Source organism: Xyrauchen texanus, chromosome 33, assembly GCF_025860055.1.
Source record: "Xyrauchen texanus isolate HMW12.3.18 chromosome 33, RBS_HiC_50CHRs, whole genome shotgun sequence".
Classification (NCBI taxonomy): Eukaryota; Metazoa; Chordata; class Actinopteri; order Cypriniformes; family Catostomidae; genus Xyrauchen; species Xyrauchen texanus.
In genome coordinates this window covers 24,377,230-24,395,999 of record NC_068308.1, presented here as the reverse complement: position 1 = coordinate 24,395,999, position 18,770 = coordinate 24,377,230, and the positions used below count along the sequence as shown (strand labels likewise).

General features: G+C 37.3%; 2 protein-coding genes across 9 annotated transcripts in view; one reads left to right on the top strand and one right to left on the bottom strand.

The window, feature by feature from the left end:
• arhgap12b (Rho GTPase activating protein 12b) overlaps positions 1-11,605 on the bottom strand; it is a 97,528-nt gene extending 85,923 nt beyond the window's left edge. For 5 of the 6 annotated variants that reach the window (XM_052103313.1, XM_052103317.1, XM_052103318.1 and 2 more), the window contains exon 1: positions 11,451-11,605. The gene's annotated coding sequence lies outside the window, so the exon portion shown is untranslated. Of the gene's footprint in view, positions 1-9,427; positions 9,464-11,450 lie in introns of all 6 variants that reach the window. The other variant, XM_052103314.1, reaches the window with a different exon arrangement.
• A 1,743-nt stretch (positions 11,606-13,348) lies between these two features.
• hexdc (hexosaminidase (glycosyl hydrolase family 20, catalytic domain) containing) lies at positions 13,349-18,320 on the top strand. Of its 3 annotated transcripts, none has more exons than XM_052103005.1 (13): positions 13,354-13,425; positions 13,663-13,758; positions 13,842-13,957; positions 14,036-14,123; positions 14,338-14,502; positions 14,637-14,820; positions 16,550-16,621; positions 16,738-16,936; positions 17,015-17,097; positions 17,258-17,330; positions 17,460-17,570; positions 17,670-17,759; positions 17,942-18,320. In XM_052103005.1, exons 2-13 carry the CDS (start codon positions 13,675-13,677, stop codon positions 18,117-18,119), a joined length of 1,443 nt encoding a protein of 480 aa, XP_051958965.1. In that variant the 5' UTR covers positions 13,354-13,425; positions 13,663-13,674; the 3' UTR covers positions 18,120-18,320. The 3 variants fall into 3 exon arrangements, with proteins under 3 accessions (XP_051958963.1, XP_051958965.1, XP_051958964.1); XM_052103004.1 differs by having other exon boundaries at positions 13,364-13,512; XM_052103003.1 differs by having other exon boundaries at positions 13,349-13,758; positions 17,942-18,318.
• The last annotated feature ends 450 nt before the right edge of the window (positions 18,321-18,770 follow it).

Genomic DNA, 18,770 nt, shown 5'->3' with positions numbered 1-18,770 from the left:
TCCAGACTGACTGAGGTCTCCCAGTCAGGAAGTCCAGGATCCAGTTGCAGAGGGAGGTGACCAGGCCCAACAGGTTCTGCTTTCAAATCAGGTGCTGAGGAATGATTGTGTTGAATGCTGATCTGAAGTCTATGAACAGCATTCGACCGTATGAGTCCTTTTTATCTAGGTAGGTGAAGGCCAGATGGAGGGTGGTGGCGATGGCGTCGTCTGTTGAACGATTTGGACGATACGCATTCTGCAGTGGCTCTAGTGAGGGGGGCAGCTGGGTCTTAATGTGCCTCATGACGAGCCTCTCGAAGCACTTCATGATGATGGGTGTGAGTGCGCCGGGACGGTAGTCGTTGAGGCAGGACAATGAAGACTTCTTTGGCATGGGGACGATGGTGGTGGCCTTGAAGCACGTTGGAATGACGGCGCTGCTCAGAGAGATGTTGAAGATGTCGGTAAGAACATCTGCCAGCTGGTCTACACATTCTCTGGGCACTCTGCCAGGAATGTTGTCTGGTCCAGCAGCCTTCCGTGGGTTGACTCTACATAGAGTTTTCCTCACATCAGCCGTGGTAAGACAGAGCACCTGGTCGTTGGGAGGAGGGGTGGTCTTCCTCGCCACCACGTCGTTCTGTGCTTCAAACCTAGCGTAGAATTCGTTCAGCCCATCTGGAAGGGAGGCATCTTTGTCACAGGCAACTGATGTTGTCCTGTAGTTGGTGATGGCCTGGATGCCCTGCCACATGCGCCGCGTGTCGCTGCTGTTCTGGAGCGGTTTTGTGCATCTGACAAGCGGTCTGTATGCTGGAATTAGCATAACAGAGATGTGGTCTGAGTAGCCGAGGTGGGGACGGGGCTCCGCCTGGTACGCGCCTGGGATGTTTGTGTAAACAAGATCAAGCCTGTTCACCCCTCTCGTTGCAAAGTCCACATACTGATGGAATTTAGGGAGCACTGTCTTGAGATTTGCATGGTTGAAATCTCCGGCGACAATAAACAGTCCGTCAGGGTGAGCGTTCTGCAGTACGCTCATAGCCCCATACATTTTACAGAGCGCTTCCTTAGCGTTAGTGCTGGGGGGAATGTAAACTCCGGTTATAATAACAGTGGTGAATTCCCGTGGTAAATAAAAAGGTCTGCATCTAACATCTCATCCCTACTTTAAATGTTGTTTTTTCATTCAGTATCAATTTAAAAAAATATTGGCCGATTAATTGGTTATCGGCTTGTCTTCGCAACTTATTTATCGTATCGGCAAAATCCTATATCGGTTGACCTCTAGTAAAAAAGACTTCACGCCGATAGCAGCCTGGACTCCTGAAATGTATGTGAACATGGCAAAATTTGTGCAGTCAACAGAACACAACACGCCTGCAGCTGACAGTGTAAAAGCAAAAAAACACACTCAACAAACTTTGGCAGAATCATTTAGCAAAACAGTTCCTTACGACAAAAAAACCGACAAATGGCAAGATATAATAAATGCTGTCACCAATTACATCGCAAAGGACATGGTGCCAATTCAAGTGGTTGAGAGTGATGGTTTTAAACAACTTTTGAAGACTTTAGACCAAGATACACACTGCCAGGGCTTTTTTTTTTTTTTTTGGCATCTTTGACTTTATGCAAAAATGTTCTTGTGCTGTGTTTGATAGAAGTTTGCATTTGGTGACTTATTACAATGTCATATTTTTGCTTCTTGCTTGTATGCTGCACAGTTCACCTTACAGCAGAGCAGTGTTTTGTAATGTTCTTACTTGAATGATTCAGTTTAAAATAATAAAAGATCTCTTTTCCTTCAATATATTGTTTCGATTAATAATAATTAACAATCAATATTATCATGTTATGCTATTAATATGTTGTGAGAGGGAACTAGTACAATATAAGACTTCTTCAAAAAAAATGTTTTTGAAGGATGCAAAATATCGTCTGTTTATCGTTATCAGCAAAATCCCAGAAAATATTGAGATATAATTTTTTGTCAATATTGCACACCCCTAGCTTGTTGTATATCATGTTTGGCTGCAGGTTTTCAGTTAAATGTCCAGCTGTGTGCACCAAAAGATAGTAAAATTGTGTCATATTCAGATGTGGTTTTAATGTGAATTTTAGATTAAAAAAATAAATGAAAAGATACCTCCCTTACCAAACACTTTTGCCTGAACCTATCAATAGTGTTTTAAAATATAAATGAGACATTGAAAAAAAACTTCCTTACCAAATCATGGCTAAACTTTACCATTAGTATTTTCAAAATATATATGAGAAGTTAAAAATAAATCCTTGCCTAACCCAAAGCCTAAATTTAACCATATGTGTTTTAAAGAGCAGAAGCGAAATAAAGCATCTCCTCATATCGTGCAGCTTCTATGACTCTGTAATGTCATGTGTGACCTTGAGTTCATGGCTGGACTTGAACAGCAGCCCTCCGTCTCCAAATCCAACGAACTATCAGGTGAGCTACTGCGCAAGCTATTCATGATGGAATAAGTTTATATATGTAGGTCAGTCTGTAATAAAAGCATTAAAATATATTGTTTTTTAAAAGATGTGTTTGAGTAAAAGTGTGTCGATATCCTAAAATAGCATGGTCTGAGTAATACAGAAAAATAAGTATTTATAATGTCATTATCAGCCATTTAAATCATGATTTGAGTGAAAGTGAATAAAACACACAGTTGATATAGCACCTCTAGTGTTAATTCCTCCTGGAAACTGCAGGGAATTGTTCCTGGAGACACGTTTAACAAGTTTTGCAAAAATGTATATAGTCACGTTTTCACTACGAGACCAGTGTTTCCCAAAAACATCACAAGTTTAAAGTTGATCGTAGAGACCACTGGCGCCAATGGTGTCTATGATCTACTTACAGTGGGTACGGAAATTATTCAGACCCCCTTAAATTTTTCACTCTTTGTTATATTGCAGCCATTTGCTAAAATCATTTAAGTTCATTTTTTTCCTCATTATTGTACACACAGCACCCCATATTGACAGAAAAACACAGAATTGTTGACATTTTTGCACATTTATTAAAAAAGAAAAACTGAAATATCACATGGTCCTAAGTATTCAGACCCTTTGCTGTGACACTCATATATTTAACTCAGGTGCTGTCCATTTCTTCTGATCATCCTTGAGATGGTTCTACACCTTCAATTGAGTCCAGCTGTGTTTGATTATACTGATTGGACTTGATTAGGAAAGCCACACACCTGTCTATATAAGACCTTAGAGCTCACAGTGCATGTCAGAGCAAATGAGAATCATGAGGTCAAAGGAACTGCCTGAAGAGCTCAGAGACAGAATTGTGGCAAGGCACAAATCTGGCCAAGGTTACAAAAAAATGTCTGCTGCCCTTAAGGTTCATAAGAGCACAGTGGCCTCCATAATCCTTAAATGGAAGACGTTTGGGACGACCAGAACCCTTCCTAGAGCTGGCCGTCCGGCCAAACTGAGCTATCGGGGGAGAAGAGCCTTGGTGAGAGAGGTAAAGAAGAACCCAAAGATCTCTGTGGCTGAGCTCCAGAGATGCAGTCGGGAGATGGGAGAAAGTTGTAGTAAGTCAACCATAACTGCAGCCATCCACCAGTCGGGGCTTTATGGCAGAGTGGTCCAACGGAAGCCTCTCCTCAGTGCAAGACACATGAAAGCCTGCATGGAGTTTGCTAAAAAACACCTGAAGGACTCCAAGATGGTGATAAATAAGATTCTCTGGTCTGATGAGTCCAAGATAGAACTTTTTGGCCTTAATTCTAAGCGGTATGTGTGGAGAAAACCAGGCACTGCTCATCACCTGTCCAATACAGTCTCAACAGTGAAGCATGGTGGAGGCAGCATCATGCTGTGGGTTTTTTTTTCAGCTGCAGGGACAGGACGACTGGTTGCAATCGAGGGAAAGATGAATGCGGCCAAGTACAGGGATATCCTGGACGAAAACCTTCTCCAGAGTGCTCTGGACCTCAGACTGGACCGAAGGTCACCTTCCAACAAGACAATGACCCTAAGCACACCGCTAAAATAACGAAGGAGTGGCTTCACAACAACTCCGTGACTGTTCTTGAATGGCCCAGCCAGAGCCCTGACTTAAACCCAATTGAGCATCTCTGGAGAGACCTGAAAATGGCTGTCCACCAACGTTTACCATCCAACCTGACAGAACTGGAGAGGATCTGCAAGGAGGAATGGCAGAGGATACCCAAATCCAGATGTGAAAAAGGGTGCTTCTACTAAATACTGAACAAAGGGTCTGAATACTTAGGACCATGTGATATTTCAGTTTTTCTTTTTTAATAAATGTGCAAAAATGTCAACAATTCTGTGTTTTTCTGTCAATATGGGGTGCTGTGTGTACAATAATGAGGAAAAAAAATGAACTTAAATGATTTTAGCAAATGGCTGCAATATAACAAAGAGTGAAAAATTTAAGGGGGTCTGAATACTTTCCGTACCCACTGTAGGCTCACAATGCTTTTGGAAAATGCAGCCCAGGTTTGCCAATAGTCAAAAGAGTGACTAAATGAGTCTAACCCCAAAACACCATGAAAGTCCCTTTCATACTCTTTCCTAAATCACAACACTCTTCCTAATTTTAGCTAGTTTATTCATATGATCTTCTCAAACGATCATCAGAAGATAAAAGCCAAAAGGTTCTACTAAACATTTAGAAACAGCAACAAATATTAAACAATCTGCTCAGATAGTGTGAAGCCATGCAGTGCAGTCTCAAATTCTAGATGTGGATTTGTTGTGACATAAGGCAGCTCTCAAAATAGCCAGAGTGGAAGGGGCCAATAGAGTTTACTAAAACGGTATGAAACTAAATACTGCAACCAGACACACACTAGACTGATCGCTCCTGTAAGAAAAGCTTCCACTGTTCTACAGTCACGGACAGAGCTAGTCATACATCTCAATAGCAAAATCATAATTTTACATTGTTTTCCCATGTCTTTTTTGTTTTTAATGCTAGTTTCAATCTGTGTAAAAATATGACGCTCTGACACCTAGGGGTGTAAATTGCAAGTTTCATCATGAAATGATCTTATATCGATTCTCTTAGCCAGCAATCCGATTTTTGCTGGTACCTCAGAGTCTGCAGCAATGCGATTTCATTCAGAGGCCTGAAATCAATATTACGCCATTATCTATTTTTACCCAATCAATTACGTTTATTGTCTCACAAATGGAACCAAAATATAATTGAAATATTTTATTGAGCACTCTAAAAAGTGCAAATTCAGTATAATTGGGACATCCACAGTAAAAAATACTTCAGATGTTGAACAAAAATAGCCTTGTGGAATGAGGTAAACAATACAGTGACAAATTGTCATCTCTACAACAGACAAGCAAGTCTTTGAATCCAAAATGTTTACATACCCACGACTTGTTTCTGACAGGAGAGTTGGGCTATCTGTGATTTTTCTTGGTAACAACTTCCACAGATTAATTAAAAAATTCTGTTACAGTTTACTGTGATAAATGTTAGTAAGTGTGTTAATGTGAAGATGTGATTAGTCATGTAATTGATGCTGGTGCAGGGCAGGCGTTTTCTCTTTCCCCCATCAGTGCTGTTCAGAATGTTGGGACTGTCTAGCTGTTTGACATGGTTGAATTGCTCCGTAACACTTTTAAACAGAAAATTCTCATGTATAATTCGAATGGGTCGCTTGCACCACGAAATCGAGGAAAGCCTAATTGAATCGCACATATAAGCCGCTCTGCGCTATCCTGTCATGAAGCTCGCATTTAGAGGGAAGCCCGTTTGATGAGCGCACGTGGATAGAGCAGAGCATTACTTCAGGCTTCAATCACCCCCGTGCACATCTATGTCCAACATGAGAAGCATATTTGACGATTATAAACATAGATGAATATCATGAGTGTGTAAAAATAAAGTTGAATCTTAAAAAAAAATTTACATCTATGTTTACATGTTGAATCGATGGCATCACATCGTTGGTTATTTGATTAATGCATCAATCCAGCTCAATGCATGTCAAGTCAATTTTATTTGTATAGCGCCTTTCACAACACACATCATTTCAAACACTGTTTCAAATAACAAATAACTATGTTATTTCATAGTTTTGATAACTTTACAATTATTCTAAAATGAAGAAATTGAGTAAGTGTTTCAAAAGTTTGACCAGTAGTGTGCCTGTGTGTATATATATATATATATATACACACACACACACACACACATTTCATGTGTTCTTTAAATAAATATAATGTGTGGAAACTGAATATATTGTATTGCATATACACTCACTGAGCACCTTATTAGGAACACCTGTAAACCTACACTGTAAAAACAAATCCTGTTGTTTTTAAAAAAACAATCTGGCAGGAGTGATTGCCAGAATAATTATGAAAAAATACAGTTAAAATGTAAACCACTTTACAGAACAACCTGTACATTTTACAGTTTAAAATGGTTGTAATTTACATGCTGGCACTGTAAAAAACAAATCTGTAAACATGCCTTCTGAAACTGTAAAAATCTGTTTTTTACTTTATAAGGTATTTGTTAATAACTGTAGTAACTACAGAAGAGCACATGATAATATGAAGTTAATCAGTAGTGGCTCTTCCAGAATCAATGACCAATAAACATGAAGAGACAGTGCTCAGCATCACTCACACAAACACTCAACACCATCATGGTAACACGTGTGAGATTTTAATAATGCCTGAACCCATTCAATAGTGTTTTAAAATATAAATGAGACATTGAAAAAAAGACTTCCTTAAAAAATCATGGCTAAACTTTACCATTAGTATTTTAAAATATATATGAGAAGTTAAAAATAAATCCTTGCCTAACCCAAAGCCTAAATTTAACCATATGTGTTTTAAATAGCAGAAGCGAAATAAAGCATCTCCTCATATCGTGCAGCTTCTATGACTCTGTAATGTCATGTGTGACCTTGAGTTCATGGCTGGACTTGAACAGCAGCCCTCCGTCTCCAAATCCAACGAACTATCAGGTGAGCTACTGTGCAAGCTATTCATGCTGGAATAAGTTTATATATGTAGGTGAGTCTGTCATAAAAGCATTAAAATATACTGTTTTTTAAAAGATGTGTTTGAGTAAAAGTGTGTCGATATCCTGAAACATAACTATTCCCATAAACTATAATGAAACGTAATGGGTCATGCAGGGAATTGTGGGAATGCCTGATTACTGTTTTTTACTGTAATTTTAACAATAATTTACTGTAAAAAGTACATGTACTCTCTTGTTCTTTTTAACCATTAATTATACAGGAAAATTTTACTTTTTACATTTAAATAATTACATTTTTACATAATTTATTGTAAAAACTACTGTATTGTCATTTACAATATATTAAAACATTTACTGTATATGTTACAGTTAATATTTGTTAATCAATTAACATTTTATTTCTGTAGCATTTTACAGTATTTTACTGTTAAAATTACTGAAATTGTTTACAGTGTACTTGTTCATGCAATAATGTAATCAGCCAATCATGTGGCAGCAGTGCAATGCATAAAATCACACAGATACAGGTCAGGAGCTTCAGTTAATGTTCACATTAACCATCAGAAATGGAAAAAAAAATATTATGACTCTGGCATGATTGTTGGTGCCAGACAGGCAGGTTTGAGTATTCCTGTAACTGCTGAACCCCTGGGATTTTCACAAGAGTCACTAGAGTTTACTCAGACTGATGCCAAAAACCAAAAACATCCAGTGAGCGGCAGACGTAAATGCCTTGTTGATGAGAGAGGTCAATGCAGAATGGCCAGACTGGTTCAAACTGAAAGGCTACTGTAACTACAATTCTAGTGAGAAGATTATAATGTGAAAAATACGGAGGTTAAATAGGGACACATGTCAAAAGGAACTTAAGAACATACTGAACTAATAGAGCCCATCTGGAAGTCCTATAAGGGAACCACAAGAAGGGCTGGCTAAACTGTGTGTGCTGTGAAACAGCTATTAATAAATTACAACAGATAATTCAAAAACAAGAGAACCCAGTATGCACTGAAACATATCTGAGCACAAACTTTTTCTCATTTGTAATCTAATAATAACATTTGGAACAAACCTGTGCATCTCTCCCCCTAAAATGCCCCATCCTCCCCAGACACCATGAGCCATAACCCTGAGCTAAACATAGTCTCTCTCTCCTCTGCCAATTACATTCATATTTACACACAGGATGATTCTATCAAATGATAATATGGTTAGAATGGATCTGTCTCACTGTAACATCACAGTACATCAGTGTCTCTTTTCATGTGTTTTAGAGGAATTAAGCCCTTCAATGATTTGTGATGAGTAAAGGAGAAGACAACATTTATAATAAGGAACCATAAACATTTTATTTTACAGCACACCCCAGTTAGGGCATCCTGGACTCCCAATAATCAACTTTCACTGTCCCTGACTCATTCTATACCAGTATCCGTCACATCCTTGCCTCAAGCTTGCACATCTCCCAGGGGTGAAAAGCTCATCAAAATGTTGGGGGGGACAATAAACATAACAATTCTCAAGAGCAATTTTTGAAGGGGACACCAAGGGGTTTTTTGTTGTTGCCCCGTTTGCATTTGTATTATTTTAATTCTTAAACAATTATTTTTAGAATATATCATTATATTATTTACAATACACATATTTTAATGTTATTTTAGGTAGGGACAACCCTCAGATTTCCGCCTATGACATCTCCCAAACTCGAAACTAACAATCTATGCTTAATTCAAAACTACAACCCTGCACTTATGATAGTAAAACAAAATTACCTCAAAAGAACAGCATGAGGGAACTCTTATCAACTCTTTTTAAAGAGTAAGGCAGGTCTTAATTAAAATGAGTAAACAGACTAATTCAGTCAAAAAAGTAGTACACAGAAAGATTTTAGTCTAAAATGTGTCTCCCATTCGGGGACTTGAATGCTAACTAAAGTGGAGCTTCTATAAACAAGGAGCAGATGGAAGGTTTCCTCTGGGTGCGAGCGTGGTGTCACTGTGGCCAAACCTTGAAGAACTTACTATTAGCTCCCAAGCACACATGCTGCAATATGAGTGAGAATGTCATGCCAACAGAAATCCCACTTCTCTTTGAAGGGGTAGTTGTCACTTCTATTCAATCTGACTAAACCATTGCTAATACATAGTAGGAGAAAGTATAATGCTAAAGTTTCACTTCCTGGGATTCAAGCAACTAACAATGAAGCCCAGTCTGGTCTCAAAAGGTATTACAAAACAGACCAACATATATGCACCCGTTAATCTGATTATGTTAGCATACTGAAACTGAAAGTTAATAAGCCACAAATATGACACTAAAGCCATTTAAAAAAATATAGAAGGTATAAAAAAGAACTATAGAAAGCAGGAATGCATTAGATGGATTACATTTTGATGGATCAAGCTCACGTTGAGTTACCTTTTCATACCTCTAGCTGTTCAATACTCCTATCATCTGTAAAGTAAACACACCAGACCTAAATAAATTCCCAAAAGCCTAGAGATCAATTTGATTTGCTACCAGATAGAAAAAAACAGTTATAAACTGCTAATCAAAGTGAACTCTGTGTGATATCGCAAACACTGCTATGGAGCATGACCTTGTATGAAAACACATGTCTCTGTTAAATAAAATCTCACTTTTCCCAAGAGAAATAAGGCTCCTTGGGGGCATTTGAACTCTGGACATGATCAAATTAAGCATTGTTACATGGTGGCCTTTTACATTACATAACATTTAGCAGTACTGAAGGCCAACATGACCTTCTTTCAAATCAGCCAGTTCTAAGTTTACAAGAAAAGGGCAAAACATAATGGCAGGGTTCATTACAGGGCATCTATGGTACATCTTGTTTGCACATAAAAACCAGCCACCTGCCTGTTTTGATTCTAAATTTGAAACCTGGGAAAATAATCCAGGGGTTTCCAAACAGTATTTGAATAATGTAACAGTAGAACATCTGGCCCAGACTGAAAACACTTTGATTCCCACACATGCTTTTGAGAATCCAGAGATTGGACAGGATTACACTCACAAACATTGTCATCTTCTGTTAGAATGGTTTTACTTTGTTTGCACAAAATTAAATCTGTTTTGGAAAGACTAGTCTAGTTTCATGAGGTTTGTAAAGAAAGTAGTGAAAACAAGTTGTCTTCTTTAAATTGGTTAAATGAGAGAAAATAGGTTTGGCTAATGCTGTGTAAAGAAAATGAATGGCTTAGATGTAGCGCCAGAATGATTATGCATCATTTGATCGCTGTAGAAACAATACATGGGGTCCAGTTACCCGATCACTACAAGAACTTGCCATTAAATGCCACACTAAATGCCATGGCATCTATCAGATTGAGCATTCACCTAGTAGATCAGGCAAGAGACAATGTCTCTCATGCTATGGCATGACTTTTGCCCATTTCAAAGAACTGATTTTTGGTTTGAAAATAGATCCAATTAAAATGTTATCAACACAGAATTGATAAACTGACAAAGAACTTTTGCCACAATAAACCACATGCTGTAATATCTTAATGACTCTCTGATATAAATCTGTAGTGCTTTGAAAACAGGTTGTTTGTCAAATCTACTGAGCCACTTAGCAGCCCGTGAACACAAAGTGACCTAACTGGCAGCTCTTTTTCGGACTGGAGGAGTGCCTCAGAGGTTTCTGGGGAACTGTGCCCTGACCATGCAACTTGTGTTGTTCTATTGTTAACACAATAAGGCTTCATTAGTTTACGATAGTAAATACATTAGGTATCCCGAACTAACAATGAACAATATTTTTAACAGCATTTATCAATTTTTGTTAATATTAACTTATCAAAACACAATAGTTTATAATAGATGTATTTGTTTATTTATAGGTTAAAAAGTACAGTTAGATTATTGACAGTTCATGTTAACTAATGTAGTTTATGTTAATAAATACAACCTTATTGTGAATCATTCAACCACATTGTTCCCCAAGAAACGTACATTACAGCTCGATGAATCAAATGAAGTGGCAGTGGAAACTGGCAAAATGAAATGAAAATTGAACAACATGCCGAGACAAATTCTCCTCATAAATAACCGTTCGTTCTATTTTGACTGATGACAGCGAATTAGAAAAGACAAATACATACACGTATAAGTCTAAACCACATATATAATGTCACAACTCATTAAAATGTGCTTAGAGACCCAATGCGAGGGAATTCCGTGTTGCAACACACATGCCTGCAATTTAAAAGCCCAATGGGAGTGTTTTGCCGCAGCACGAAAGCAGGTTTCCCCAACCACAGATCCCAAAAGCGGCTTACGTGGTTGAAGTGGTTGAAGTGGTTAGACGCAGTGTAGCCAAACCGCTGTGCAACAATAAGTCCCAACAATGCAACTCTTTGTATTTGCAACAATGCGCCTCTGAAGCATAGAAATGAACGCAAAATCAGCTCATACTGACCTAGGTTTCAGGATGATCCGGGAGCGGCCATGCCCGTTACTTGGAGAATCTTTGAAATAAACTTTTCCCGGTCTGTGCTGTCCTTGCTGTCCGCGGCACTTGCGTTAAAAGATACTGCGCGGCACTAACAACACAACACATAATCTGACCGCCTCGCTTCCAATCGCAATCGGTCTCTGTCTGTGGGTGCGCGCTCGCGTCACTGCGCGCTCCCGCCCCCTTGTGCACCTCTTTTGGACTGATGCTCCTGTGTTGCTGCATCAGGCCCCCTTGTGATACTGCAAGGCTCTTGATTCCACTGCTGTTCAGAAAAAACAGTGCAGGGATGTTTGCGTACTGCTGCATGAACATGTCAACAAAACATATCATTTTGAAAGAATATTCCGGGTTGAATACAAGTTAAGATCAATCGACAGCATTTGAGTCATACAATTAATTACCATAAAAATTATTTCGACTAGTCCCTCCTTTTCTTAAAAAAAAAAGGAAAAATTGATGTTACAGTGAGGCACTTACAATGGAAGTGAATGGGACAATTTTTTGAAAGGGTCAGCTAAAGGCAGAAATGTGAAGCATATAATTTTACAAAAGCACTTAGGTACATTAATTCTTCTGTTAAAACTCTTCTGTATTATTTGAGTTGTAAAGTTGTTTAAATCATAATTTTGCTGTTTTGTGGTTTTTGACATTACATCGTCATGGCAATGATCCATCATGGTCATCTTCATGTTAAGCAATTTTATCACAGTAAAATCAAGCACACATAATGCTTACGTCTGGTCGATATACACTTGAAACATTTAAAATTTTAACGTTTAAGCATTGGCCCTATTTACTTCTATTGTAAGTGTCTAACTGTTACCTCAATTTCTGATTTTTTTGATGCTGTTGACAGAGCTACACTTGTACTGAACCATGAATATTCCTTTAAGTGTGCATTAATTAGCTACATTTATTTTATTTACTACTTTTAATTTTAGTGAATAACTTAAAGTAAATAATAAATTACAGTAAATCGATTATTATATTATCTGGATTATTTCAACTCTTTGAATCAGACATTTAACAAGCTATTATGACCACAGACATTGTGAAATAGAAATAGTTTCTTCCAGACCTTCTCTAAAAGATCATCTAAACTAATATCAATAACTACATTAGGGTGAACCATCAAACATTCTACTGAACTGTGCGTAACAGATTGGTCCATTGACTGGATACTTCACAGGCTTACAAGCATTGGCCCACATTGTTATTTTACTGTATAGACAGGTTGAAATGTATGGTGATCAATAACAAATCTTGTACAAGTTAACAAGTCTGTGGAAAATAATTAGCCTCTAAATATTTTATTCCACAGTTCATGACTCACATCTTCCATGATTTTACTCCAACACTTTTTATTTTTCATATACTATTTTATTGGACCATTGTTGTCAGTATGTCAATATGTTGCCAAATTAAAATCCATCTTGCATAAATATTAAGAAGAATGTCATACGCCATATTTATATAAATAACACAAGACATTTTTAAGGGCATATTTATTTAATATGCTGGCTTCAGTCTAATCTGAACAGTAATATGTCAACCTCAATGCACACAATTTAATTGGCGATATTGACAACAATGGTTCAATAAAATATTATATGAAAAATAAAAAGTGTATATATATTAGAACTTCTGCAAAATAGTTTAATAGTTTTTATTAAACTGGTGGTTAAACAACGCATGGTTTAATTTGATATATTTAACAAACATGCGATTTCATTCTAAAATAGCATCCCTGCAGAGAACACCGAGAACTTCTATTCCTTCATAACTTCCGGTTCTGAGAGGAAACACATGTTCTTGTAGTTCTTTGTTAGGATTTCTGTAGGTATAAAAATGACCAAAAACTACATTGCCCTAAGTGCTTCTCCAGAGATAGTTAAACGGGTTTGTGGAAGTGTACGGGAAAGGATCGTAAACACAGGTTTTTAATGATGAAACTGTTTGTTGGGTTTGAATGAAAGAGCGTATTTTGGTAAAAAGAAAAAAGGCCGATCAGATTAGATAACGGGTAATGTGTCAATTATATTAATAATACTGCTCAAAAGATAAAATGTTGCAGGGTGTTACTACATTATGTGGTCTCAGTTGTTAACCTCGCCATTTAAAGATGTGGTAAGGATTCGAATTTCTCTAAGACGTTGTTAGCTTTTCTTATTAGGCCGCACCTGCTATGAACATGTCATTGAGCAACACAACAAAGTTAGTCCATTTGGACTTAAAAGGGGCACCTCCTAGAATTAGCTACCTTTTTGAGGTACAACTTCTAATATTCTTGTTATTTTAATATAACAGTCTAAGTAAAGCTTTATGGAAGTAACTATGATTATGTTCCCTCAGTTGATCCAGTTATTTGCTGATCTTGGTGCCAATGGCATTCTCATTGAGTATGAAGATATGTTTCCCTATGAAGGAGAGCTGAAAGTTCTTCAATCTAAGGCTCAACCTCCATACAGGTTAGTTATTGAGGTGTTAAAAAAAAATATATTTTTGTTGGAAAGTTTGACTGATAAATATACATCTTATCCATACAGCCGTGAAGAGATCCTATCTATTCAGGATGCTTCTAATAGTCGAGGGCTGGAGATCATTCCACTGGTTCAGACGTTTGGACATTTGGAAGTAACTATTGAATTGATATTTGTAATTTACACTGAGAAAAGTACATAGATATGCAAGTTTAATATCAATTCATATGTTTTCAATATCACCATACATTTCCTTTATTATGAAAAGATGGTATTAACCATTTATCCACCGAATTAAAATTCTCCATTGAATTGGAAAAATGTAAGCTCTTTAATATTTTAAAAAAGATCTAATAATTCTCCATTAGTTTGTCCTAAAGCATAAGACTTTTAGAGAGCTGCGGGAGGTAGACTACTGTCTGGGCACACTGAATCCACACCGCAAACGAGGAGTTTGGCTGGTGCAAGAGATGCTACGGCAAGTCATGGAACTCCACCCTAAAAGTACCAGTCTGCACATAGGAGGAGATGAGGTACAGCTCATCCCTGTACAAAAGAAGTCATCAATAAATTACTGAAAAGAGCTAAACATATTAAACTGCCATTGCTACAGTGTGGTGCTTGTTTTAAATAGGTCTGATGATAAATTGACACTACATTTACATAGGTGTACATGCTTGGTCTTGGAGAGGAGTCTAAACATCGTCTAAGCACTCCAGGTCACAGTGTTCATCAGCTGTTCCTCAGTCATATTGTTAAGGTGGCAAAGGGCATTCAGGAGAGTTTCGTCAACCTTAAATTGATCATGTGGGATGACATGCTCAGGTCCATGACCCCTGAGACCATTAAAGGTGAGCACTTCACACATTCATTTCTAGTTTTTGGTACATGAATATGCATGCATAATTCCCAACAGTGATTGAATTACACACTTAATTTTTTGAAGAAAGGATTATTTTGCAGAGGGGCCTGGAAATTAAAAGAAGGTACAAGACAACAAGCACTTGTCTTCATTGTCCATATTACTTTCTTAAATGAACCTTTCACCTCCTTCCCCTTGCTACTTTTTCTGTTGCCACTTCTCTGTCTACGTTTGTCATCTTCAGTGGGACAAAGGTCTAACTAAATTTCCCACATGCACAATGAAAATAGACCCACATTTTTGTAAAATACTAAGTATTAATACCATATTAAGTACTATAAATGTATAAGAAATATTAATATAATAATGGTATATTATTATAAGTTTAATAATATATAGGTATAGGCAAACACAATGTGTTTAATCTAACGACACACAAACAATTATAATCTTTCATGTCTTTATTGAACACATCCCATTAAACATTCACAGTGCTATGGAAAAAGTAAGTGAACCCTGTATTTAATAACTGGTCCATCCTCCTTTGGAAGCAATAACCTCATCCAAGCGTTTCCGATAGCTGTGGATTAGACCTTCGCAATGTTTGGAAGGAATTTTGGGTCATTCTTAGGATGTCTGGTGTGAACGGCTCTCTTGAGGTCATTTCACAACTTCTCTATGGGGTTAAGTTCTGGGCACTGATTGGGCACTTCTAAATGTGTATTTTCTTTTTTTGAGGCCATTCTGTAGTGAATTTACTTCAATATTTATGGTCATTGTCCTGCTGCATCATCCAACTTCTACTGAGCTTCAGCTGGTGCACAGCCAACCTGACATTATCATGTAGGATATCTTGATAAACTTGGAAGTTAACTTTCCCTCGATGATGGCAAGCAGTCCAAGCCCCAAAGCAGCCCCAAGTCATGATGCTCCCTCCACCGTACATCACCGTTGTGATGATGTTTTCATAATGTTGGTATGCAGTGCCCTTTTTCACAGACACCATTCCTTGAAGTCTTCAGCTGTCAAACTAGGATTCTTTTTTTACCACACTGAGCATTCTGTTTTGTGCCCTCTGAGTCTTGGCTGGACTGCCACTTCTAAGGAGAGTAGCCACTGTACTAAATCATCTCCATTTATAGAAAAATGTGTCTCAATGTGGACAGATGAATATCTAAACTGTTCAAGACAATTTTTTTTTACCCCTTCCCAGATTAATACAAAGCAACAATTCTTGATCATGGGTCTTGAGATCTCTTTATTGCAAAACATGGTCCATGTCAGCAGATGCTTCTTGTGAGTGTGCAAACTCATAATGTTTAAGTGCTTTTTCTAAGTCATAGTAGCTCTAACCCACACCTCCAATTGCGTTTCATTAATTCGATGCCAGGTTTGTGACTCCTGACTCTAATTAGCTTTTGTTGACATCAATAGCCTAGGGTTTCACCTAATTATTCCAACCTATGTTTCGAGTGTTTCAATGATTCATTCAATAAGTACAAGAACAATAAAATAGTTTGTGCGTTATTAGTTAAAACAAATTGTGTTTGTTCATTATTGTAACTTGGATCAAGATCAAACCAGATTTTAAGACCAATTTATACATAAAAGCAGGTAATTCCAAAGGGTACACATACTGTTTCTTGCCACTGTACTTTGGTTTCATTTTTTATATATATATATATATCTATCCCTATTTATGATATCTCTTATTCTAGAGAGTGGTCTTGTTGGATTAGTGCAGCCAATGTTGTTGGACTACAGCCCTGCTCTGGATGTAGGTAACACTGGTATGTAGGCTCACAGTTCTATACTGTTATTTAGAAAATGTTATGAATTATTCAGTCATGCAAGTGCTTGGTTAAGATGAGTAACCACATATAGTTTTTACATTTACCTCTTCCAGTTATGCTCATGGAAAAATATAAGTCTGCTGGTATGTCACAGCAGTGGGTCGCCAGCGCTTTTAAAGGCTCTACCACTGTGTACACCTGCATAACCAACACTCAGAGACATGTGGACAACCATTTGCAATGGTTCAAAGTGGCAGCCAGCCTGTCAGCTGGCATTGAGATAAAGGGAATTGCCCTTACTGGATGGCAAAGGTTAGGTGACATGCTGAAAATCAATAGAATGTAAATCTGGTTGTTGGCCAATGTAACATGTATGTTTCTTTGTTTAAGATATGACCACCTGTCTGTTTTGTGTGAGCTGATGCCTGTGAGTGTGCCCTCTCTGGCATCATGTTTACAAACTCTTCTGCAAGGTCAGTCTCTTTGATTTGAACTCCTTATAATTTATTTTAAATTAGTCAAAAATTGGGTAATTCCACTTGAAACATATTCCATAAACCTGCAGAATATGTTGCTAAATGTTTCATAATTATTAATGATGATAAATGCACTACAATCATTCTTTGATTACAGGAGGCTTTACTGACGAGGCTCAAATGAAGGTGGTTGAGACATTTGGCACTGTGGAAATAGGAGACACAGAGAGGTACTTTATTCAATCTTGTGTCCTAAAAGAAAAAAAAAAAGGATTGAGTGAGTGTAGCACAAAGAAACACCCAAGAGTAACTTTAAAATAGACTCATTTAAAGCATATTTTTTGGCCTTTGTGTCCCAGATTGTCTTCCAGAACGTCTTCCTCCTTCACTGGTGCAAAACTTGCTAAACTTATAGTGAATCTGATGTCTGATGTGGAGTCTGGAGAACTGAGGCATTTTCAGAACAATATGTGAGTTTAGAGCCATTTAAGTATTGCATTTAAAAGATAGTAAAACCAAACTTCTAACTAGATTTTCACTAAACTCTCAAATTTATTTTTGCATAATAGGTTTGTAAGGGGCTGGTTCACACCCTACCACAGACAAAAGAGGATAATTAGCCCACTTATTGCACAACAAATTAAGACACAAGCAAAAATGTAAGTCTTTTTAAAAAAAAAAATAATTATACTAAATCCCTATTATACTCCCTTTTATACTAAATCCTCTAATGTATTTTTAGGACCACTAACCAAGCCTGAATTCAAGATCTCGTTCTGTCAGCAGTCCAGTCCAGATACAAGAGTAAGAAATATCCATGTTTTTTCCTCTCATCCAACAGGATTCTTGATGTCGTGGAGTGCAATGTACAAGACGTGAGGCAAGAAATGTGTTTATTGTATCCAGACTCTACAGTTCAGGAATGGATGGACCAACACGTCACCCCAGTACTGGAGCCTCTGCAGAACCTACTGAGAGATATGGAATCCGTTTTAAATGAAATGGGACTTTGCACTTAAAACACATCTTAAAGTTGGTTAATAAGCTTCATTTGAATGACACCAAAGAAAGTTGGTCAAGATGGATTTTGCACTGTAAGATGATAAACCGAAATAAACAACTAACAAAAACAGCTTGATGTTGTGAACCACTAATAGGTTCTTCTGAAACAAAGAAACATCAAAATTAACAATTTACAAAAAGGTTGCATTCAATAACCGTAAACTACATTAGTTAACATGAACTAACAATAAAAAATACTTTTTAAGGACTCATTAATCTTGGTTAATGTTAATTTCAACATATGCATTTGAAGTCAGAATTTGACATACACTTGGGTTGAAGTCATTAAAATTCATTTTTTAACTCCACAGATTTCATATTGGGAAACTATAGTTTTGAAAAAGTAATTTAGGACATCTACTTTGTGCATTACATGAGTACTTTTTCCAACAATTGTCTACAGACTGAATAATTCACTTTTAATTTACCATATCACAATTCTAGTGGGTCAGACATTTTCAGGAAAATTCCAGAAAATGATGTCAAACCTTTAGACAATTATCTAATTAGCTTCTGATAGGAAGTGTACTGAATTATAGTTGTACCTGTGGATATATTTTAAGGCCGTCCTTCAAACTCAGTGACTCTTTGCTTGACATAATGGGAAA